Below are 25,120 nucleotides of genomic sequence, written 5' to 3' on the forward strand. Positions count from 1 at the left end.
TCACATACGGGAAATTCATGGTTCATGGCTCCTCGTGTGCGTGTCTGAATCTTGTTTTTAACAGATTAGCCAATAATTAGACTCAAAGGAAAGCCTTGATGGGCACGCTTCACACACACACACACACACACACACACACACACACACACACACACACACACACACACACACACACACACACACACACACACACACACACACACATTCCTGTTTCAATGGATTGTGAGGTCCGGATAACTCCAGATAAGGAGTGAGGACCACCGTTGCTGATAAGTTTAGAGAAGAACTAGTGTTACATTTGAACACTTCAACTTCTTTAAAAAGAAAATAAAAAGCTGACAAAGTCCTCATCACTGTAGTGAATTTGGTTAAAATATCATTTTACTTTTATTGGTATGAACTTTTTCTTCTCATTAACGGCACACACACACAGAAAAAGTGTGTGTATCCAAGTGAAATGAAAATACACACCAAAAATCATTTTGGGTGAATTTGTGAGGACCTCTCTGAAACTTTAACAGATGCACATATAGACCCTCGAGAAGCCTTTAGAATGAAAAACTCATGAGGACCGGCCAAAAGGTCCTCACTTGTCGAAAATGTCTTCACAATGTATGGTATAAAATGTTAGTGGTCCTCACAAGACTATTCATACAAACACACACACACACACACACACACACACACATGGGCACGAGCTGATCCTTGACTATTGGCCAAGCGTACTGTCACTCACCAGTGACAAGGTCAGCCCCCCTGGTTTCTATGGTGATGGCTGATGTGTCCTTGGTTAGAAACATAAAAGAAACATAAAAAGAAAAACATAGAAACATAGAAACATAAAAGAAACATAAAAGATACATAAAAGATAAACAGCGTAGATAAACATAAAAGATTGTCGAAACCACACACAAAGCACTTTGCGGCGACAGTGGAACCTCAAAAGTCAAACGTCCTCCATTCATGTATTCAGTTCAACGTCTTAAAAATAAACAAACAAACAAATAAATAAATAAATAAATAAATAAATAAATAAACAGCAATTGTTTAGCGCAGTGGGCATTTCAAAATAAATTCCTGAAATGCGTTTGTTTTTATTTTGGCTCTTCTGTGTTTTGTTTGCATGGTTAACACAAACGTAGCGATGACCATGGAAATTAATATTAATATCCTGGTTATGGGTCACAGGGGTCACCAATCTGGTGCTTGCGGGCCTATTGCAAATATAGCTAACCAGCTCTAGGACATTTTATTTTTATTTTATTCTTTCAAGATGGCAGCCATCAGCAAGTGCTCTCATGAGCCATGTTTTTTGTTGTTTTTGTTTTTGTCTTTTCTTTTGTCACTTTGAGTTGTTGTGCGTCGTCTGAAACGGATACAGATTATTTTTCAGCATTTTTGGCCACTGCATTCATCAAGGAGGAGACTGTGCTGAGCGGTTCTGCCTTTTCAGCAGCATAAATACGCCAGCACTGTTTTTGATTTTTGGAGGAATGTATGTACCATTTAACTGTCGTCACTGGACAGCTCTGGAGCGATTGAAAGACTGTTGGATAGTCTGCGGCTGGATCGATACATGGCTCAAGGTGCCCGCGTCAGCTTATGTGGAACTGCCGTGGCTTGGAATTGAAGCGGATTTATGTGTTACAGGAGATGTGATACAATGACAATCTATTTTCGTCAATGGATGCTACAGCTTCATGCTTTCAACATTTAGCTTGTAGCAGACGTGCTCATTTCACCATGACGTCCATGATCCATTGGTGATAAGGACGCTTTGATCCTCTCTGATCTAGAACTGCGTCATACAACAAAGAGGGTACAGAAAGTGCTTATGTTTGAATGACTATGTGTCTTTTGTGTCATATTATTTGTTATTTCGTTTTTTTGTTGTTGTTTGGACTTCAAGATGGTGCCGCGAGAGTGGCTGCCTTTCCAGCGGCTCCTGTATTTTGTTTTTCTACTTCTTCCTTTCCTTTCCTCTTACTTTCATCACTTTACTGCTGTGAAATGTAAATATGTCTAATACAAGACTATTAAAGGTCAATCCAATCTAAAACTGGGCATGTGGCTTTGCTTTGAATTTACCGAAAGAATTCAAATTCACATGAATAGGAGTCAAAAAGCGATTTGAGTCATTTTTTTCCACGCAGTCTACTGTCATAGAATGGATTACGTTGCACCTCAGAGGCTCCACTGCCCTTGTAAGGAAGAACGCGTGCTGTGTTAACTTTTACAAAGTCAACAGTGGGCTAGCAACTGTGACATTGAGACAAAAAAAAACCCCAAAAAACAGGAAATCTCAACAATAAACACGCAAATACGAACCAGCGATGCCTTTTTTTTCTGCATCATTGTTTCCGCAACACCGTCAACGGTATTCTGTGGCTAAATAAAATCGTGTATAAATAAGTCACTTGAAAAAAAATGCTGAGGACTGTACAATATAATTTGTTTTCGGTAGAAAAATAGAGAAAATAAATAGATGAATGACTAAAGTATGTGACAGTGAATCTTGAACATGTTGACGTTTTGTCTCTTCTTCTCTTTTTTTTTTGTTTGTTTTTGTGTTTTCAAAGTACAGTGATACCTTGGCTTAGGAACTTAATTGGTTCCCAGACAGAGTGTGTTAGGTGAAAAGTGTGTATCCCAAAAAATAATTTCCCATAGGAAACCATTAAAATCAGAGTAATCCGTTCCCAGGTCCCCATAAAACATAATTTTCTACTTTCTAATTTTCTAAGCCTTTAAACTACATGAAATATACTGTACCTTATTTTATGGATAATAAATGTGCTATGGTATTATAATTAGAGAAATAAACTGTACTGCATAATAAAGTCATTTTATTCACCTTCGTGATGGTCGTTGATGGCTTGATAGAACGGAGTAGCCGGTTTCATTAGCATTAAACACTTGATGAGGAACGTAACCTTCTTTCACACTCTTGAGTAATAATCCCTTGTATGTGCTTTCTCTGTGATAATTTTATCTAGTTCCTCATCAATTGTGTTCTGTTTAGCTCGGTTGATAGCTTTTTGCATCAAGTGTACAGATGGCTTGTGCGGGTTGTTTGTGGAGCCTGATTGATGGGATATTTTAACCTTGCAGTCTACACTTTGAAATATCAAAGTTGAAACTCTCTTACTGTCATCTGCCTGTCTCTTTAATGTTTAAACCACCTCCCCTCACTGCTGCGTTCTTGACCAATCACATGGCTGTAACCAAAGACGGGGGGCGGGGAATAGAGGACAAAAACAGTCGGATGCCATTTTGTTGTTAAAAGAACAGGCTCGTTCGCGAACGACACATCACTCATTGAGCCAGCTCCGTGTGTATCCCGAAAAATAGTTCGTATGCCCAGGTAAAATGTTCATAAATTTCGTAAACCGAAAAGTTCGTAAGCCAAGGGGTTCGTAAACTGAGGTATCACTGTACGGATGTCTTTAAATTGCATAGTCGTGAATGCACGCCTCAGAATCAAGAGTGACAAACTAGCTCATGCACCTGCAAGGCATCTTGTCTCCAAAATGCAGAACCCAAAAAAAAGGAGTATGTCTTCTTAAAAATAAAAAAACAAGCATTCTTGGTTTAAAAAAAAATGCATGCTCGTTATTTATCGTGTGTGATGGCGCCGCGGGGGTCGCTCTATTGTCTGCGCTTCTATCACGCACGTGAGGTCTGAATGTGCGGCAGACTGGCCCACAACTCAGTAAGCAGCCTGTCAGTAACACTTGCTCTTCCAAAGAGGGTGGGAAGGGAGTCGGACTTTCGTCCTCTCTTGCCTTCATGGCATTTGCCTTCCACCTTTTTTTCGAGGGGGTTTCCCGCAACTCTGTTGCATTCTGGGTGAGACTGTGGAAAAAAAAGGGGTAGGCGGTTCCGAAAGATGACTAATGATGTCACTTCCTGTTCCGAGTTGAAGTTGAGTTTATACCACAGTGTTGTTTGTACCCATGGCCTTCTTGGTGCGGATGCTCATAGCGTATTCGCCGCGACTTGTTCCGTTCTCTTCCTTACGGGGCGGTTTCCTGACAACAACAACAACAATAAAAACAGGTGAATACCGCGTACAAGATACAGTGATACATCAGTTTACGAACGCTTTAGTTCCCAAACTTTTTGCCTTACAAACATTAAGAATATAATCTTGGCATACGAACTAGTTTTCGGCAAATGATCCAAACCACACAAAGCGCCACGGTGACTGGCAGACTAGTTTTCCACACCCCCTTTGATTGCAGATGTGGTTTGCTATCGAGTGGAGTACTTTTGCAATTATGGGACCGAACAAGACCCCACCGCAGTCTACTGTTAAGCCTAAAAAGACTTAGAAAAAATAAAAATAAAAATAAAAATAAAAATAAAAATAAAAATAAAAATAAAAAAATAAAAATAAAAATAAAAATACAGAAATATAAAAATAAAAATAAAAATACAAAAATAAAAATACAAAAAATAAAAATACAAATAGAAATACAAATACAAAAAATAAGAATAAAAATAAAAATAAGTACATTAAAATTAAAATTAAATATGTACATTGGTCTCAGGGGAAAAAAAAGCGGTCAAACTTGGAGCGACCGTTTGTTTCTTTTAAAAGACAAGTTGTCGCTCAAGGCTCCTCGACATTGGAGAAGACACTATAAACTGCGGAGCGGGACAATGACTGTCCTCACTCTATTCACATGTGGTCTCTTGACTTACATAAGCCAGGCGAGCTGGGGAAGGCGGGTGGGGGGGGGGGTGTCCTGCACAAAGACACAGTACACTGGACAAATATAATAAGCACAAAAGGCATACAAGAGTGCATAAAAGGAGCGTCATTGAATAATCGTAGCCTTCAATTCGTCCCGTCTTTCGTTTTGCACCGGGAGGTACTTTCACATATGGATGGATGTTGTCCCCATCTTGTTTTGACAGGCGCACACATACTCATTACGTCGCGGAGAGATTGAATCGATAGCGGTCACAGGAGGTAATTGCCTTATCGCCTGCGTCGCAATGCATCTTTTCCCCTTCCTGCAAATGTGACCTTTGAACACCGACCTTATTAGAAAGGATAGACGAGATGGAAGAAATCAAATCAGTTTAACTCAAAAGAACTTGTTTTTTTTTATGGCGTGGACTTTTGTTGCCATGGAGCTCAGGATAAGTTTTTCTGTGAGTGAGCAGCGACAGCCAAACGCGCCAGCGTTCACTCAACCCTGAAGTACTCAAATCGATAGAAAGCTAGCTAGCTAATAGATAGCCAATAGATAGCGAGCTGGCTAGCTAGACATAGCTAATAGATAGCTAGCTAGATAACCAGACAGCCAGCCAACCAGATAGCTAACGGATAACAAATAGTTACCTAGCGAGATAGCCAGCCAGCACAAAAAATAGCCGAAATGCACTTTGGTTACCAGAAAAAACTGAGAGACCACCACCCCGAAAACAACAACAACAAAAAACAATCCATCCCCCTATTTTTTGATAGTCTGACAATTTCTCCTAAGTAATTGGAATTTCAGTATTATGTCCTCTTTTTACTTCATCAATCAATACGTGAGGTATCCATTGGTCTATTTTTTTCTAATTCAACGGCCTGGTTTTTAGATGGACAAAATTTTATTATTGGAATATTTTATAATGAATCCACAGGCCTCTAATATAAAATCACACGTGTGACAGGTTGTAAAGTATCTTATTTCATATTTTGGTTACATTCGCATAGTTATATTGGTTTACAAACGATATATCATTTGTATATAGTATATCGAAAATGTTTATTTAAACAAGGAATGCCTGCTTCGGTTAGTGTTTCATGTCGGACCGATTTAGATCGTTGGACAGGAAGTTGTTGTGCGCATACGTTTGCATTACATCTGGGCATTCGAAGTAAACTTCTGTTGAGTCAAGACGTATCGCACTGCTTGTCTTGTGGGTTTTTTTCTGGATCTCACATCACCGTATCTCCCTTAACATAGTGGAAAGCGCAACACACGCACTCACACAAGAAAACATATCCGAGGGGGAGTCAAAAAACGAAAACCAAAAATAAAATCCTAGAAATTTTGTCTCATTTCAATCATGTGCAACGGTGTCCTCAAAGGTGAGATGAGTACCACATTTCTCTATTTCTTTGACAAGACTTTTCCTCCTGCACACGCTCATTTCTGTCTGAACGCTCTCCCGCTGTCGAATTGATTCGTCAACCCTAATTTTCAGCTTTGCCCGCGTTTTCCGACGTGACTGTCAGTTTGCCACACCTGTTAAAGGGTGATGTCACTCGGTGCAATTTGGCCTGTGGCAGCGTTCCGACACTCATACACGGCACAAGTCCTCAAGGATTCCTGCTAAGCCGTCTAGTCCAAGAGAGTACATTCATCCCCTCGGAAAAAAAAGTTGTTGTCAACAATTGTGTCGCCATGACTTTAGTCCTGAGCAGTGGGTTCATTTACTGGATTTTTCGGATTAGATTCCCACAACAACAAAAAGCGAAGAAAATGTTCACATTTTGGTGACAATTCAGACGCTCCTCAGTTTAAGAACATTCAAAACGATACATACGAACATTTTTGCGGGTACTGTTTGTCGAAAAATGTTTGGACTGGGATGTTGTAAATTAGATGTTTTGCGTGCCTTTTCCGGCAGAGCTGGCTGCGTCTTGTGCAATCAGCGCCCGGCTATGCTGAAGAGTTGCCAACGAGTTCAGGCCCCTAACCCGCCAAACTCGTTTCCGATTGGCTGCGTAGAGTATATGGGCGGGGAGGAAATCCTAATTCCCAATTGACGCTCCACCAGGACGCGATGCATTAACCAAGACGCCACCGAAGCGTCTTCCGGGTGAGTCACGTCATCGGCAAAAACAATTAAACATTTTTTAATAGCGCGGTTCAAATGTGCCTTTTTTTCTTTTTTCGCTCTTTTGCTCAATTTTCTTTCCTCCCATTTAGTTTTTAGTATTTTCTCTTGACTTTATTCTTGTTTCTTTTTCCTCTCTTCACTTCTTTTTTGTTATCGAGCGATCCAGCTATCTATCTGGCTGGATATTGGGCTATCGAGCGAGCTATCTATATAGCTATGTTTGATATAAATACTGCAATGCACCATGGGTATGTAAATATAGTGATACCTCAGTTTACGAACCCCTTGGTTTACGAACTTTTCGGATTATGAACGTTACATTTATGAAAATGTTACCTTGGCATACGAACTTTTTTCGTACACAGAGCTGCCTCAATGAGTGATGTGTCGTTCACGAACAAGCCCGTTCTAACAACAAAATGGCAGCCGACTGTTTTTGTCCTCTATTCCCCGCCCCCCGTCTTCGGTTAAGGCCACGTGATTGGTCAAGAAATAAGGTATATTTTGTGTAGTTTTAAGGCTTAGAAAATTAGAAAGTAGAAAATCATGTTTTATGGGAACTTGGGGACGGATTATTCTCATTTTAACGGTTTCCTATGGGAAATTAATTTTTGGGATACACAATTTTCGCCTTGCACATTCTGTCTGAGAACCAATTAAGTTCGTAATCCAAGGTATCACTGTATTCGTTTAGCTCTTTCAGGAGTTTCCATCGTTACACAGAAAAACCCGAGATATCATTGACAACGACTTTGGAACGCACCGAAATAAATGCAAGGTAATTATGGCTAATATCGGGAAATCAACGTGACAGACGGCAAAAGTTAAAACCTCTTTAGGAATACGAACAGTTTTCAATTGCCGTTTACCTAAATGTGTTTCTTTAGCTATTTTAACAGAATTATGTCATCTGTGGCGTAGCTAATGTAGCAATATGCGCTAATCGTAATAGACTTGCTCCAATGTTGGCGCAGTGGAGTTACAAAGTTGCGCAAGTAGCTGTCAAAATGCGTCAATGGCGCCCAGATACATCCCTAATGTTTGTGATTATCCGTGGCGTATTCGCCAACAGGATTCGCGGACATTTTTCCAGGATAGTGGCTCCCGTCAGCGGATATTAGTAAATATGACGTGGCTAACTTCAAGCTTACAAATTGTGAATTATCATATACATAAACACTCCACTTGAATAAAAATATTTTGATGTTGTTGGCGGTGCTGTTTTTGGCTCAGTGTAAAATGTAATTTTCTCTACTGCGAGACTAATAAAGGCTAATCCAATCCAAATGAAGCAGAAAGTGGGCTTCTGGAGATGTTGCACCATTAGCGTTCTCCAGAGAGTCACCCATTTGTTTATCACAGTTTTTGTACCAGATTTCCTTCCTGATGTTTCAACCCACTTTTCTGGGGGGGGGGGGGGGGGGGCGTATTCATATTTTTTTTCTCCATTGTGTTTAATTTATCTTTATTATTAATTATAATGTATAAATTACTTTCCATGACAGTTCTAATTTCTTACAATGCAACCATTGCAAAGTGCAGGCGTCCACTCTGAACAACCGCTGACCGCGTCGCTTGAGGCCATCAGGCAAGGCTGAGCTTTCTTGGACGTGTACACTAGGTTTCAATAATAAATGGCAATCTGGTGACATGTGGCAGGTGGCGACGCGACACTTGGACGTGTTAGATGAATATTTTATAGCAAAGCTGTGCAACCATGGCGCATAGTCCCGTTTGAAGTTTGGGCTACGGGTCGTGATGAAATTAGCGCGCTGTTTACGATTACCATCTGGAAATGACTTTTGTTGGTTCACAACACGACAGAGTCCTCTGTAGGTATCGGTTATAAAATGCGACTTTTCAAAATAAGAGCCGAAATGATGACATATGACATTAGAAACCATCTTGCTTAACTCGTTCACTGCCAGACATGTACAAAAATGTTTCCACTGTAATGCCAGGGTTTTTGTCATTGTCACTCAAATTCCAGGACCCACAGAAGATTGAGTTTTGGGACTGCATAAACATTCAATGCAGCGTAAGAAACCTTAGCTCAGAGGTGTCAAAGTCATTTTTTTGCCGCGGGCCACATTGTAGTTATGGTTTCCTCTCGAGGGCCGTTATGAATTTGGGGAACCCATTAGAATGTTTAAATCCCTTCAAATATTACATATAGAGCACACAGCAAATTAATGAATAACTCGTTTTCAAATCTGAAGTCAAGAATAATGACTTTTATTGTGGTTGACATCCAAAAATATGAAATTTTGGCTCAGATTTTTGCAATCATCATGGAATTTAACAAGTTTGATTTGCTTTCGCGGATTTGGCCCGCGGCCCTTGACTTTGACACCTGTGCCTTAGCCTCTCTTCTTTCATCAGAAAAAAAGAATTAATTCCTAAATTATATAGGTCTGGAGTTATATGAGCTGGAAATGAGGGTAGCTGTCCAAAATACAATGCAAAACAAGTTTATACAGACACTCCACAGTTAAGATTGAACAAGTTTGCTCGGCTCCAGCGCATGGATAGCAGCTGCGGAGTAATATCCGCTTTAAGACAAGCCTCCCGTTGCGCTAAGTGATTAGCAAAAGCATCTCGCTCCATTAGCACATCGGGCTGAGCTTTGTTTATTTTGGCTTTCTGGGTTGGCAGACAGCCGGGAGACAGTGAAGCTTCTTGTGTTTTGCTTGGGATGCCACGGCAACATGGAGAGGCAGCATGTGTCTGATTCTCTTCTTGACGCTTTGCACACATCAGCCTCCCCGCTGTTGCCGCTGCTGTGTACTCTCAATCGAATAGAAAAGCAGAGACTTGTTTTGGGTTTTTTTTCTTCCTGCCAGGACCTTTTGCCTGTGGCAGATGAATGACAGACAAATATGATTAAAAAATAAATACATAAGAAAAGGCCAACAGGGTTGTGGCCTGCAGATCTTGCCTCTCACCTCCTCAGCTGTCTGGCCCTGGACCTCATCTAGATGATTTTATTTGGAAAAAGCCTGAAGCAAAAGAGGGCCTGGAAGAACGTGACACACACTTGATGTGGTTCATTCTGCTCCGACTAGCCATTTTGCGGTTATTGCTATTGACTAAAAGGCGCTCTTTCACCAGCAGCGTTTTATTTATTTTTATTATTTATTTTATAGTAATACCTTGGCTTACGAACTTAATTGTCATTGTCACTTAAATTCCAGGACCCACAGAATATTGAGTTTTAGGACTACATAAACATTCAAGGCAGCGTAAGAAACCTTAGGCCACAGGTGTCAAAGTCAAGGCCCGCGGGCCAAATCCGGCCCGCCACATCATTTTTTTTCGGCCCGCGAAAGCAAATCAAACTTGTTAAATTCCATGATGATTGCTAAAATCTGAGCCAAAATTTCATATTTTTGGATGTCAACCACAATAAAAGTCATTATTCTTGACTTCACATTTGAAAACGAGTTATTCATTAATTTGCTGTGTGCTCTATATGTAATATTTGAATGGATTTAAACATTCTAATGGGTTCCCCAAATTCATAACGGCCCTCGAGAGAAAACCATAACTACAATGTGGCCCGCGGCAAAAAAATGACTTTGACACCCCTGCCTTAGACGCTCTTCTTTCAGCAAGAAAAAAAGAGTTAATTCCTGAATTATATGGGTCTGGAGTTATATAAGCTTGAAATGAAGGTGGGTGTCCAAAATACAATGCAATACATACATATTGGTTTGTATAGCGCTTTAAACAGCTGAAGCTGGAAAAAAGCGTGAATATGGAAAAAAGGGGTAAATGCTGCCCCCTTGTGGAAATGAAAAAAACATTGCCAGATGCCATGGCCAGCGCTTTATGGGCACCCAAGCATGAAAAAACAAAACCAGAACAAATTCGGGAACGGCGCTCTACCTCATATTTTCAATTCACGAATACATTCGGGAATGGCAGTGAATGAGTTTGTGTCATTTTTAGGAACGTCGCTTCAGATTCTGAATTCTTTTCTCGGCTGTCCTCGACACGGAATATATAATCGTTCCTTTTCATCGTCATTTATTCTCTCTTGACTTTTAAGTGATTAGGGCAGGCATGACAAATGCTAAAGGAAGCCCATTTATCCTTCGATTGCACGCCGCTGACAAATGAATGCGTAATGACCTCTGACTGGACTCGGTTTTAAGTGGCGTAGCGCTGAAGTCTGCAAGTAGTCTGGGGAGGGGGGGGGGGGGGGGGCTTCAGGACACGACCTGCTTGCATGTTTAAAAGATGTATCCCGCAATTGAATGACTGCGCAAATTAATTCATAAATAATGACTTGGGTTCATCGCAATAACATTTTCCTGCCGCTATCGCGTTTAAAAAAAAGTGCCCCTTGGCTACAACAGTGGAGAATTGCCATAATGAATTCCTGAGCCAACCACACATTACTTCCGCTGCCTGCTTTTGCCCATTTGTTGTTTGGAGAAAAAGAGAAAATGAGTTCTGCTGAGAGTGGTTTAATATACAGTGATACCTCGGTTTACAAACCTTGGCTTACGAACTTTTCGGTTTACGAACGTTAAATTTATGAACATTTTACCTTGGCATACCAACTATTTTTTGGGATACACACGGAGCTGCCACAATGAGTTATGTGTTGTTCGCGAACGGGCCCGTTCCCCTAACAAGAAAATGGCAGCCGGCTTGTTTTGGTCCTCTATTCCCTGCACTCAGTCGTCGGTTAAAGCCACGTGATTGGTCAAGAACGCAGCAGTGAGTGGAGGCGGTTTAAACATTAAAGAGACAGGCAGACGACAGAGAGACAGTGAGAAAATGGAGAGAAAATTTGGACTCGTTTCAACTTTGATGGTTCAAAGGCAGTGTGTGACTGCAAGGTTAAAATATCCTATCAATCAGGCTCCACAAATAACCCACACAAGTCATCTGTACACTTGCGGCAAAAAGCTATCAACCCAGCTAAACAGAACACAATTGATGAGGAACTAGGTAAAATTATCGCAGAGAAAGTACCTACAAGGGATCATTCCTCAAGATGGTGAAAGAAGAAGGTTACGTTCCTCATCAAGTGTTTAATGCTAATGAAACCGGCCACTCCGTTCCATCAAGCCATCAACGACCATCACAAAGGTGAGAGTTTTAAAAGGCGCTTATAAATGAAATGTATTATTATTATTATTATTATTATTATTAATAAATAAAACTACTTTATTATATAGTACAGTTTATTTCTAATTATAATACCATAGCACATTTATTATACATAAAATAAGGTATATTTTGTGTATTTGTGTATATTTTAAGGCTTAGAAAATTAAAAAGTATAAAATTACGTTTTATGGGACCCTTGGAACGGATTATTCTCATTCTCTCATATTAATGGTTTCCTATGGGAATTTTTTTTTTTGAAATACACACTTTTCGCCTTACACACTATGTTTGGGAACAAATTAACTTCGTAAGACAAGGTATCACTGTATAATCATGTGAATTAATCACGGATTTATAAAATAACTCTGCGGTTTAGCATACATGCTATCAGACGGGTGTCTAAATATATCAAGATGTGGATGGATGGATCGTTGACACGCGAGGGCGTTCTGCTGTATGTCTTTATTAAATGTCTGCCGACATGAACATATAATTCAGAGTGCATGTGTGACACTGAATGGCACATAAAAATGGGTCTCGCTTTCGCTTGGGGCCAAAGCTGCGCGCAAGCCTTTTCCTCTAATAAGCCAAACGGGGGGAAAAACATTTCCCGTCGCAACCAGCACCCACGTGGGATTCTATTCTATGCCGATGTGAGACGCACTTATGCAAATAAAATCTAAAACAGTGTAACGGTTAAGGGTATCACATCGTCATGGCGGTCTGTTTGGAAATCGCCGCTGACATTTTAATAATAATAATAATTATTATTATAATAATACGGTGATACCTCGGCTTACGAACGCTTTAGCTAAACACACAGAGCACCACAGTGACTGGCGGTCTAGTTTTCGGCGGAAGAACACCAAACCACACGCCCGAATAGCGCCACAGTTGCTGCCGGATTACTTTTCCACACCCACTTTATGGAGTGCACTCAGTGCAGACGTGGTTTGTTATGGAGTGGATACTTTTGCTTTTTTTAGGACAGAAAAATTTCGTTTGTGTGACTTAGCGTCCCAGCACCGATATGCTAAGTCGACCATTGCTACGTGTGGCTAAGGGTGTTTCTGTGTTGTCTAAGCAACGGTCTCAGGCAATAGAAGAAATTGAAAAACTTCTGTTGATTTGGATTAATGAAAAGCAGCTAGCAGGGGACAGTGTGAGTGAGGGTATTATCGCCGAGAAAGCACAGCAACTTCACTTGGATATCATCAAGAGGCAACTACATCAACGACCATCACAAAGGTAAATAAAACGATTTCATTATACATTACAGTTTCTCTTTAATTACAATACAATAGCACATTTATTATACACAAAATAAGGTATATTTTGTGTAGTTTTAAGGCTTATTTAGCCAATAGATAGCGAGATAGCTATATAGCTAATAGATAGCTAGTTAGATAGCCAGCCAACCAGATAGCTAATAGATAACAAATAGATAGCTAGCTAGATAGCCAGCCAGCCAGATAGCTAACAGATAGCTAATAGCTAACAAATAGATAGCAAATCATTACTTTTATCACTTTGCTGCTGTGGAATGTAAATTTCTCCACTGCGAGACTAATAAAGGCAAATCCAAAATCCAATCCAAATAGATAGCAAGTTTACTGACCGTTCTGTGATTTAACCTCTGCGATGTCCGTCAGTCAAAACGAAACCCTGGCATCAACGCTCACATGACACATCACGTTTCGCCCACATTCCAGATTGCATGTCACGTCGACTGCCTTCAAGTTGGTGTTCGCGATTGTGAGTGAAATGTATTGATTTGATTCGAATCTTAAATGTCCGAAACTCCTTTTTCTATGGCGCAGTTGCTCACGGTAGAATAATCGTGACTCGGATGTGTAATTATGCGTAAGGGACAAAACAAAGATGCCAGACATAATAGCATCCATTTTGTATTTCAACAAAAATTGACAACCAAGCAGACATTTTGTCATCTGAGAGGAGACAAGCCCTTGACTTTCCACAATTTTGAAACCTCATTTTAGATACCTGTTATTTCTATTTAATCTATTTAAAGCCATGATGTGATTTAAAATTGCCCTATGTCAGAGGTATTTGCTTTACTTCATTTGAACAGCAAAACAGGACAGCATAAAAAAAGTACAATGAACAACTGACCTCTTGATAGCCTTGTAGCAAATGATGATGGCCGACAGAAGAAAGAGTGCTGAGGCACAGCCCACTATTCCCAGCACTATAAAATCCATGTCTGTCCACCAGGGTCTCACCAAGGGCACCATTGGTTCTGCCGCTGGAGAGGAAAAGCCAAACGAAACACGTCAAGACATGACATCAAGAAAAACGCCAAAGAAAACACTTGGATGCACTCCAGTTCTTCAGTTTCACAGTCAGTGATTGATATCCAGGTATATCACACCATAAATCATTTAGGTTCCTTGACAACAGCACTCTTACACAGCACTTTAGTTGTGTCCAGGAAGACTCACTGACTTGGATGCGTCAGCAATTTGGAGCATGTTATGCTTCTATCTATCCATCTAGCTAGTTATCTATCTAGCTACATCTATCTAGCTCTATCTAGCTATATCTATCTAGCTCTATCTATCTAGCTAGCTCTATCTAGCTCTTTAGCTAGCTCTATCTATCTATCTATCTATCTATCTATCTATCTATCTATCTATCTATCTATCTATCTATCTATCTATCTATCTATCTATCTATCTATCTATCTATCTATCTATCTATCTATCTATCTATCTATCTATCTATCTATCTATCTATCTATCTATCTACCTACCTACCTACCTACCTACCTACCTACCTATCTATCTATCTATCTATCTATCTATCTATCTATCTATCTATCTATCTATCTATCTAGCTAGCTAGCTAGCTAGCTAGCTAGCTATAGATATCCAATCAACCATGTATTTTCTACCATGCATATTCACTTTGGAGAGAAAAAAAACACCAGGCCTTAGATGAAAGAATAGAATGATAATTTCAAGGATTAAATTGAGCCTCCTTTACATGAATAATTCAGTGTCTACGCCCATTTTAAAACAGTCTTGTAAAGGAGGTAAGATGCACTCAAATGGGCCTGCTTTCTTTTTTTTTCTCACGCCAGCAAGCAGCATATCAAGGCTTTCAGGCCTTAAGGTATGTTACATGACACCAGACTCGTTACAAATGATGAGCAAAAATGAACAAAAACACTACTGTGAATGAAACGGAATTTACAAGTGTAGTACAGTAAAGTCTCGTTATATCGATATCGGATATATCGATAGTCCCGGTTATATCGATACTATTTCTATGCACGCACGGAGAAAATTACATGCAAACAGGGTCGGATATATCGATAGTCCCGGTTATATCGATATTTTTTCGGACTCCCTTGAATATCGATATAACGAGACTTTACTGTATTTTCAAAAAAAGTTTGCATTTTGACACTCCTAACGACAGTTGTCATAAATCAACTGCCGAAAACAACATTCTTTTTTTTAAAAATGGAGCATTCCCCGTGACTACTTGATCTTGTTTGTGACCTTGACTACAATCACAAAGTGGGACTTTGACTCATCATTCAAAGGGAGCCCATTGGTGTGTTAGCGGGTAAAACATAAACAGTGAGCCAAAAAAGAAAATCATTGGAGTAGATTGATGAAAACCTTAACGGTGATGTCCGCTGATGATGAAGTACCCCCCGCCCTCACCCCACTTGTAAAGGACTCAGGGTGAGTGATTCTAAAGACTCATGGTAATACCTCAAGTTGTTGTTGGCCGATCAGTGCAAAGCAATATGCCGGAATAGGCGCTGAGCACAGCACGCACTTGTTGCCGCTAGCTCAACTTCAAAAACAAAAAGTGTACTGCTTCATTAGCCTCTTCTCTTGATCAGATTACGGATAATTTAATTACGTTATCTGTGTTTTAATCACTGTTGGGTCCTCAGTGAGCTTGGCGGCCCAACAGGCTTTGGATTTCACAGGCAGCTGGGTACTCCCCGGGGTTAGGCCTAGCATAAATTAGCTCCGCTGTCAACATCCTATTGGCTCCATCACATGTACAAGCGTACACATGCAAAAATTCGAGAGGACGGACGCTGCATTTCAGCACGAAAGGAACCATGTCGCGTGGAATACTGGTAGAGACTTGGATGTGGCAAAAGTACTTGCAGTCGATACTTCGGGAGAGGTAAAGATACGTATGTAAAGAAAATACTGATTCAAGTACATTCCCGCAGTAAAAGTGCAATACTTTAAACTGAGCTGTATTTAAGTACCGCATTAATAAGGATTTATGTATGTATGTATGTATGTATGTATGTATGTATGTATGTATGTATGTATGTATGTATGTATGTATGTATGTATGTATATATGTATGTATGTCTGTGTGTCTGTATGTCTGTATGTATGTATGTATGTCTGTGTGTCTGTATGTATGTATGTATGTATGTATGTATGTATGTATGTATGTATATATGTATGTATGTCTGTGTGTCTGTATGTCTGTATGTATGTATGTATGTCTGTGTGTCTGTATGTATGTATGTATGTATGTATGTATGTATGTATTTATTTATTGTTTGTTCATTTGTTTATTTTTTTATTCATTAATTTATGTATGAATTTATTTATTTATTTATTTATTTATTTATTTATTTATTTATTTATTTTAAATTATGTTTATTCATGCATTTATTTATCTATCTATTTATTACATTATTTTCATTTATGTGTTTGTTCATTTGTTCATTTGTTTATTTTTGTATTCGTTAAATAAATACATACATAAATGAGTTATTTATTTATGTATGTATGTATGTATTTATTTATTTATTTATTCGTTCATGTATTTATTAATTTATTTTAAATTATGTATGTTTATTTATGCATTTATTTATCTATTTATTACATTATTTTCATTTATGTGTTTGTTCATTTGTTTATTTTTGTATTCGTTAATTAATTAATTTATTTATTTATTTAAAATTATGTATGTTTATTTATGCATTTATTTATCTATCTATTACATTATTTTCATTTATGTGTTTGTTTATTAATTAATGTATGTATTAATTTATTTATGTTTATTTATTCATTTATTTAGCAGAGAATGCAGGCCTTGACGGTCTGCCACCGGGAGAAAATACAGATATCTGTGTTCAAATTTCAATAAGGTAACGAAAGTATTTCTACTTTCCGCCATTAAAACGAGAGCACAGCTGAGGGAGACAGATGCCGGAGTTCTTACCTGTGGTGCCCAGTAGCCGTGGGGGAGGCGGGGGAGGTGGCGGTGGGGGAAGTGGAGGGTATCTTCTACAGTGGCACGCCAGCTGGCACTGTTCGCCAACTTTCTCTGCCACGGTCTGCGAGCATGCCCTCTGGAGTTCTCCCTTTGTTTGAGACCAAGAAGACAATGAAAGAAATAATAATAATAATAACACATTTGATTTCTAAGCGCCTTTCAAAACTCCCGAGGTCACTTTACAGTCACAGGATAAGTTTTTTCTGTGGTTGAGCAGCGGCAGCCACACGCGCCAGCGTTCACTCAACCCGGAATAACTCAAATAGATAGAAAGCTAGCTAGCTAGCTAATAGATAGCCAGCCAGATAGCTAGCTCGGTAGATAGCTAATATATAGATAGATAGCTAATAGATAGACAGCCAGCTAGCTAGCTAGATAGCTAATAGACAGAAAATAGATAGCAAATAGATAGCTATCTAGGTAACCAGCTATATAGCCAGTCAGATAGCTAGAAAGCTAGCATACACATGATGTAATGAGAGTGGGTCCTGCAATTTGAGTGAAAGTGACAATAACCCTGGCATGAGAATTGACACATTTTTGCACATGGTCTACCAGTGAATGAGTTAATAAGATGATGGTTAGCACAGTGATTAGCGGGTCACAAATCTGCTTCGCACAAGGTTTGGTTATGAAAGTGGTGGAGAAATTTTTGAAGCAATTTATCTTGATCACAATATGGGCATTTGAACAAGGGTGTCCAGACTTTCTAGATCTACTAAATGCGTGTGTGCGTGTGTGTGTGTTTGTATGACTAGTCTTGTGAGGACCACTGACATTTTATACCCATACGTAGTGAGGGCATTTTTGACAAGTGAGGACCTTTTGGCCAGTCCTCACAAGTTTTTCTTTCTACGGACTTCTAGAGGGTGTATATATGCATCTGTTAAAGTTTCAGAGAGGTCCTCACAAATTCACCCAAAATGATTTTGGTGTGTATTTTCATTTCACTTGGATACACCCTTTTTACTCACTGTGTGATGTCAATTCCGGCATCGACATCACCTCAAAAACAAGACTTCATGAATATGTGTGGTTCATACCACAAAAAGTAAAACGATATTTTAACCAAATTCACTACAGGGGTGAGGACTTTGAATGTACCCATTCAGAAACCTCACTCCTGCTGTAATTTCAGTTTGAAGTCCACTTTTTATTTCTTTGTTTTAAAGACGTTGAAGTGGGAAATGGGGTGACATTTCGTGTTCAAATGTAACATTAGTTCTCTAAACTTATCAGCAACACTGGTCCTCACTCCTTATCTGGAGTTATCCGGACCTCACAAAACCATTGAAACAGGAATGTGTGTGTGAAATACACAAATGCCACATGCGTAATTGTTCATCTTACTCCGCATTCTCCCCCTGTTGTTTTTGTGACTAACTCACGCGGAATAGTAGCACATCTCCAGCTGCAATTCCTCTGTAAGAACGACATTCACCCACCCAACAGAGTGGGCAGTAGGCCGCCCTGAGGAGTGCGAGTGGGTGGACTTGCAAACTCAAGCAGATCACATTACACGTCACCCCCTGTGTGTGTGTGTGTGTGTGTGAGCAACAGCTCACCGTGTATCTGTAGGCAGTAGCGTGGGGGGGCGGGGGGGGGGGCACAGGTTACACGACTCAGCACTAGCATATGCCTGCCGCACACGTCCTGCTGAGATTGGCGGCGAATAGAGTCGGGGAAAAACACTCCATGTTTCCATCGGTGATATTTGTGTGCCATGAGCTGTGTCACTATCATCCTGACTAGCTAGCATGAACTATACTCTCTCTGGCTACAACATTAGGCATAGCTCCACTATATACAGTACTAATGTCCAATTCAAGAGACATTTCCGTTTTTGGCCTTTACAAAGTGAATGATTAGTTGTGATTTCTGTTTTATTTATTTTTGTTTATGTACAGACGCTCCCCACCTTACAAACAAGATACATTCCGCGCAGTCGTTTGTAAGGTGAATTTGTTCGTAAGTTGCTTCAGTGCTATATGTTGTATGGAATGTACTGCATGTTTAAAGGACAACCGACACCCTTTTTGTTTCCTAACTGACATCAGAAAAACGTTTTATAGCATCTAAAATACCCAAAACACGCAGGCTGATATTTTTAGTCAAATGCAAAACACCAATAAAAATGAGTTAAAGTGTCCCAAAACTACTTCAAAATGACCCCGTTTCAGAAGGTCCGCCACCTTGTTCGTGACGTCACATCAGGACGTCTTTCCTTGCTCTAGAATCAAAACAATGGCTTGAGATTCGGAGAAGATGCTTTCTTGTTATTCATCCAGATATGAATATGATTCAAATAGTTCTGAAGAGGAAAGCATAAATGTTTGCAATCGATGAAAGAAGTCCTTCTGTGTCATTTGAGGCGTCTGGACTCCAATGTAGCTCCCCGAAAATGCACAAGATGGCGCCCAAGCTCCGTTGGAAATGGGCTGATTTCTCTTCTGGGAATGTGTGTCAGCTATTATCAAATAGTAGTCTTGGTGCAACACACAACAATTCACCATCGCGTTATTTCTGTGTTTTCCTTCTAATTTCGCCATCAACACAGATCAACACGACAGTTTCAGACCAAACAAAGTACCCAAAATGCATTGTGTGTCGCTTTCTTGGTCAGGGTCGTTCCTGACGTGACATCACGTCAGGCATAGTCATCAACTCGAAAACAAGACTTCCTGAATATTCAGCAAGAGTCTTAAAATGTAAAATATAGCTATGTGCCGTGGAATCTTTGTAAAATACGCTCAGTAGAAGTCGTTTGAAGTGATTTTTCAAATTATTAATTAATTCGGTTGTCCTTTAAGAGAGAGTTATAAAGGTGATGAATGCAAATACTGCATATTGTGCAATACGTATTCCTTATTATTGTGCCGTGGGGTATAGAACTGCATCAAATGACACTGAGTAATGTTCTTAATGTTTTTAAATGGGTCATATAGGATTAAAAATATACTTTCAAACACCCTACCATGCAAGTAAACATTGGAAAAATGACAACATATATTTCTGACTGTGAGCATTGTGATGACAGTAAAAGTACAGATGTGCAAGTGTGTCGAATTAAGTGATTTGGTGTGTATTGAAAAAAATAAGAGGAAAAACAAAGTGTTGCATTTTACCTGACATGTGAGTAAGAGCAGCGAGACGAGGCAGTGAGCGAAGATTAGAGGCCAACAACTTAAAGTGAATGGCATGAGATCTTGGAGCGGCATTCCCATCGGCGCTCTTCTCGGCGATCCGAACGGATGCAGCATCCATACAGCAACGGGTGTCAAGTGTTCGGGACAGCACCTTCTTCCTCTTCCTCCTTCTCCTCCACCAAGCGGGATCCTAGTCCAAATCGACGGCGATGCAATAGTACCGGTGTCGACAGCGTAGGACGGGGCGAGCCGGTGGCACGAGAAGCAGCGAATCACCCAAATAGATCCACATCTCTAAAGTTGCTTTCTCCCTCGCTTTGAAATCTGGTTGATGTTGTTGTTTTTGTTGTTGTTGTTGTTGTTGTTGTTGTTTTGGGGCAGAGGAGGGAAGGTGGAATCTGCGCGATTCTTTACATGATGCCTTCTTCGGCTGCCGGCAGCAGTGCAAATGGGCCACTTGAGCTGTGGAAGTTGAAGGAGAGAGAGAGAGAGAGAGAGAGAGAGAGAGAGAGAGAGAGAGAGAGAGAGAGAGAGAGAGAGAGAGAGAGAGAGAGAGAGAGAGAGAGAGAGAGAGAGAGAGAGAGAGAGAGAGAGAGAGAGAGAGAGACTGTGTTTGAGAGACAGAGAGAGAGAGAGAGACTGTGTTTGAGAGAGAGAGAGAGAGAGAGAGACTGTGTTTGAGAGACAGAGAGAGAGAGAAAGAGAGAGAGAGAGAGAGAGAGAGAGAGAGAAAGGAGAGAGAGACAGACAGACAGACAGAGAGAGAGCAAGAGACAGACCAAGAGAGAGAGAGAGAGCGAGAGAGACAGTGTGAGAGAAAGAGAAATGAGAGAGTCAGACCGAGAGAGAGAGACAGACTGAGAGAGAGAGAAAGAGAGAGAGACAGTGTGAGAGAGACAGAGTGAGAGAAAGAGAAAAGAGAGAGAGAGAGAGTCAGACCGAGAGAGAGAGAGAGAAAGGAGAGAGAGAGAGAGAGAGAGAAAGGGAGAGAGAGAGAGATTGTGAGAGAGATAGAGAGAGAGCGAGAGATAGACAGAGAGAGAGAGAGAGAGAGAGAGAGAGAGAGAGAGAGAGAGAGAGACAGCGTGAGAGACAGCGTGAGAGAGATAGAGAGAGAGCGAGAGATAGATAGAGATAGAGAGCGAGAGAGAGAGAAAGAGAGAGAGAGAGAGAGAGAGAGAGAGAGAGAGAGAGAGAGAGAGAGAGAGAGAGAGAGAGAGAGAGAGAGAGAGAGAGAGAGAGAGAGAGAGAGAGAGAGAGAGAGAGAGAGCTCCTGACTGTATGCCTTGTTGCCTTGTGCTGCGTGTGCCTGCTTCGAACACTCCAATGTCCCGAAGCGTGGTGGGATAAACAGCACTGATGTAACCTCGCATTCAACTGCAAGACATTTATAAGATATTCAGAAGATATTTATTTCTTAACAACGCATTTGCGCACATGGACACGCTGCTTTTTTTGCGGGTGGGGGGGGGGTGGGGGGGGCAGTGGTGATGACAGTGCATGCTGGGTCAACGTGTATTGTGTGTTTTTACTTTGGCATATCCGGGCTGCCACATGATTTTATGTCTAATGCAGATAATGGGCTCTATTTTCATCGATTGCGCACATGTGCTCAGGCATAAAAACTGGAGCATCTTGATTTTTGTGTCATGGTTAGCGTGTTTGGGAATTTGGCAGAGTGCTGATGCGTATGTGGAGCTGTCCGGCTTGGAATTGAAGCGGATTTACGTGGGACAGGAGATGTGAGACAATCTCTTTTTGTCAATGGATGCTATAGCTTCGTGTTTGCTTTCAACATTTAGCTTGTAGCAGATATGCATATTTCACCATGATGTCCCTGATCCATTGGTGAAAAGGATGCTTTGAAGAGGGTGCAGAAAGTGCTAAAAACTGAATGACTGTCCGTGTTTTTTGTTGTATCACATTTTGTTATTTAGTTGTTTTTGTTTTTACTTCAAGGTGGCACCGTAAGAGTGGCTGCCTTTACAGCAGCTCCTGTATTTTGTTTTTCTACTTCTTCCTTTCCTGTTACTTTCATCACTTTGCTGCTGTGAAATGTATATTTCTCCATTGTAAGACTAATAAAGGCTAATCCAATCTAAATACAGACGCTCCCCAATTTATGAACGGTCGTTCGTAAGGTGAATTTGTTCGTAAGTTGCTTGAGTGTTATATTTTGTATGGTATGTATGTTTCAGGCTTATCTAAGTATGTTTATATAAGGCTTGTATGCTTAACCTGTTTTGGTTTGTAGTAAAAAAAATAAACATTGAATAAAATATATTCTCTAAAGATATGTATATGTACTACTGGCGAGAAGGCTGCATGTTACAACAAAAACGTTCATATGTACCGTTGTTGGTAACTTGAATGTTCGTAAGTAGGGGATGTCTGTATATTTCTGTTTCCTCAATGTCAAAAACTATGCACCTCTGCCTGATTTTAAAGGCCATGAGGGGCGACCTTTCCATCGGCCAAGAAGCTATTTGGCTGTGTTCATCCCCACAACGGTGCAAACACCCATTTCTAACTGGGCATGTCTGTGAAAATCGTAAAAGAAAGCAAACTTCACCTTGTGAGCACAATTAGCCGTTTTTTCCACGAAAAAAAAAGAAACAGCTTTAAGGAGATTGAGGTTGGCTTGTTCTCTGCGCGTGTCGCTTTTAATAAAGCCAGTTGATAATTGAGAAAGCAAAGTGTAGGCCAAAGCACTAGCTCTTTCGATGAGAGCATCACCATGTACAAATGCATTATTCTGTCTTTTTAAAACACCACCAATGTGGATTTTACTGTATGTGCAACGTTTGCTTGTTGAGACCAACGTGGCATTTGCTACACAAACAAGACAAAGCCTTACAATCAATAACCATCCGACTCTGCAATGTTTTTAAAAGCAAGTCAATGTGCATCGCCTCTGTGGAAAAGTGCTTCATGAAAAGTGCTTTGAAAGTGGAAACCACCGATTTGTTTTCCTACTGCACAGAAAACGAAGCAAGAGATTGAGGTTTTTTTTTACGGGATTTTATGTGGCGGACCGTCAAGGCCTTCAAAGCCTTCTCTGCTGGCCTAAAAATATTTGAATCACAGACTAATGTGAATTCCAATGAATTCTTATTAAATAATTCCAAATTGTCCTTCAGCTTCCTTTTATTGCTTTTCCCTTGTTGTGCTGCTTCTGGAAGTGTGTTTTCGTATTTAGGCATTTAACTAATCATATTTCATCCATCATTTGTTACGAGGGTCAGAAATCTACCTGGACCTTCACAATCAGTTCTGCAGGCCCTGGACATAAAATAAGTGTTGATCAAACGGTTGCTTCAACCAATCAGATTTCCAGTTGGCAATCCAGGTCTGCTTGCAGGTGGTGAAAATGTCCGTTTTGCTAACTATGATTGGCTAATCAATAGACACTAGCCGCTAGTGATAAAGCATACTGGCCAGAGCTAGCACACTGCATCTGTAGAGAGCTGCATAAGCAAATATATTTTTATTTATTTTGTGTTGATTTAATAGCAGGTTTTGTCAACCCACACTGCCTGAAGGAGGAGAAGAAATGGATTTGGTTACAGATATACTGTTAAAGCCATTTTCAAGGCGGAGTTTTCAAGAATAGAGGGAAAGTTAGAGGGAAATTAAGAAAAGTTTAACAACTCCGAAGCTAGCAAAAATAGCAAATAACATTGTGATTTATGAAGTTATGATGAATACACACATTCATAGTTTCAATTTAAACAACTTAATGACACTATTTCTTACTTTCTTCAGTTATTTCCTGTCCACCGGCACCCCCTAGTGGACGTGTAGTAAATGACACCACACTTGCAGCTGTGGAGTGATTCAGACGTAGCATTAATGAAGGCCCAGAGGTGATATATATAGATATGCACGCCCCTGGTAAAACTTGGACCGGGCATAGCGTCAGCTCAGCGGTTCCACTCATCCATTTTCTGCTTCGGTCTGTCCAATTATTGATTGTTCAAAACACTTCATCCCCTCCGTTTCCTCCCTTCTAATTTTACAAACAGCCTGAGCCTCTATACATCACTGCCCCTTTTTCAAGTCAAACGAGGAAACGTTCTTAAATTAAATTGCTTTTTTTTAACGCAGCGTTGCCAAGTTGTTACATTTGGGCACACAAGCCAGTGCCAAGATGATTTCAATCAACAGTAAGCCATGTCAACATGGAAATCGAGCGCCATCTTTTGCTCGAAAGTGCACATGACATGTCTAAAATCCATCCCCGATACAACCATTAATTACAACGTCCGTGAACACATAATATATAACAACTGGTACGTTTTGACGGCTTTCTAGAATATCCTCATCGTAATTGTTGTCAATTTACGTGCTATCAATATCAAATTCTCTAAGGGTGATTCATTGATTCATCGTCAACATTTCAGAGAAGGGGAAAATGTCACTTCCGTGTTTGACAACACATATGTAGTTAAAAAATACACTCAACGATTTTTCTCTCTCTCTTTATTGCTTTCCCGTGTCAAAATATGAACTTATTTCAGTCGACTTGATTCACATTTTCTCGCAAAGTGTTTTTTTCGTCTTTCCAGTCTATCTCTGACATGTCCTTTTATTTTGAATGGAATGTCACAAAACGATAAACGTCTTCGAAAAACTTCTCGCTCTTATTCGCGTTACGACCAATCTTCCATTTGTAAATTCATCAGCTTCAACTTTCGGGACATTAAAAA

The 25,120-nt window shown here is 40.1% G+C and overlaps 1 protein-coding gene across 1 annotated transcript; it reads right to left on the bottom strand.

Moving 5' to 3' along the window:
* Nucleotides 1-345: 345 nt before the first annotated feature.
* On the bottom strand, nucleotides 346-20,885 carry LOC148893488 (proline-rich membrane anchor 1). Its single transcript, XM_089005183.1, has 4 exons — nucleotides 20,391-20,885; nucleotides 17,212-17,353; nucleotides 14,107-14,239; nucleotides 346-4,031 (listed from the first exon to the last, which is right to left on the bottom strand). Exons 1-4 carry the CDS (start codon nucleotides 20,523-20,525, stop codon nucleotides 3,932-3,934), a joined length of 510 nt encoding a protein of 169 aa, XP_088861309.1. The 5' UTR covers nucleotides 20,526-20,885; the 3' UTR covers nucleotides 346-3,931.
* Between the last annotated feature and the right edge of the window lie 4,235 nt (nucleotides 20,886-25,120).

The sequence above is a fragment of the Hippocampus bargibanti genome, linkage group LG09 (assembly GCF_051943395.1).
Source record: "Hippocampus bargibanti isolate YZ-2025 linkage group LG09, ASM5194339v1, whole genome shotgun sequence".
Lineage (NCBI taxonomy): Eukaryota > Metazoa > Chordata > Actinopteri > Syngnathiformes > Syngnathidae > Hippocampus > Hippocampus bargibanti.

Coding starts and splice junctions, on each gene's coding strand:
- LOC148893488 (XM_089005183.1), bottom strand. CDS start 20,525: ATGCTGCATCCGTTCGGATCGCCGAGAAGAGCGCCGATGGGAATGCCG. Junction 14,240..17,211: donor ACGGCTACTGGGCACCACAG/GTAAGAACTCCG, acceptor TTTCCTCTCCAG/CGGCAGAACCAATGGTGCCC. Junction 4,032..14,106: donor TGCTACAAGGCTATCAAGAG/GTCAGTTGTTCA, acceptor TGTTGTTGTCAG/GAAACCGCCCCGTAAGGAAG.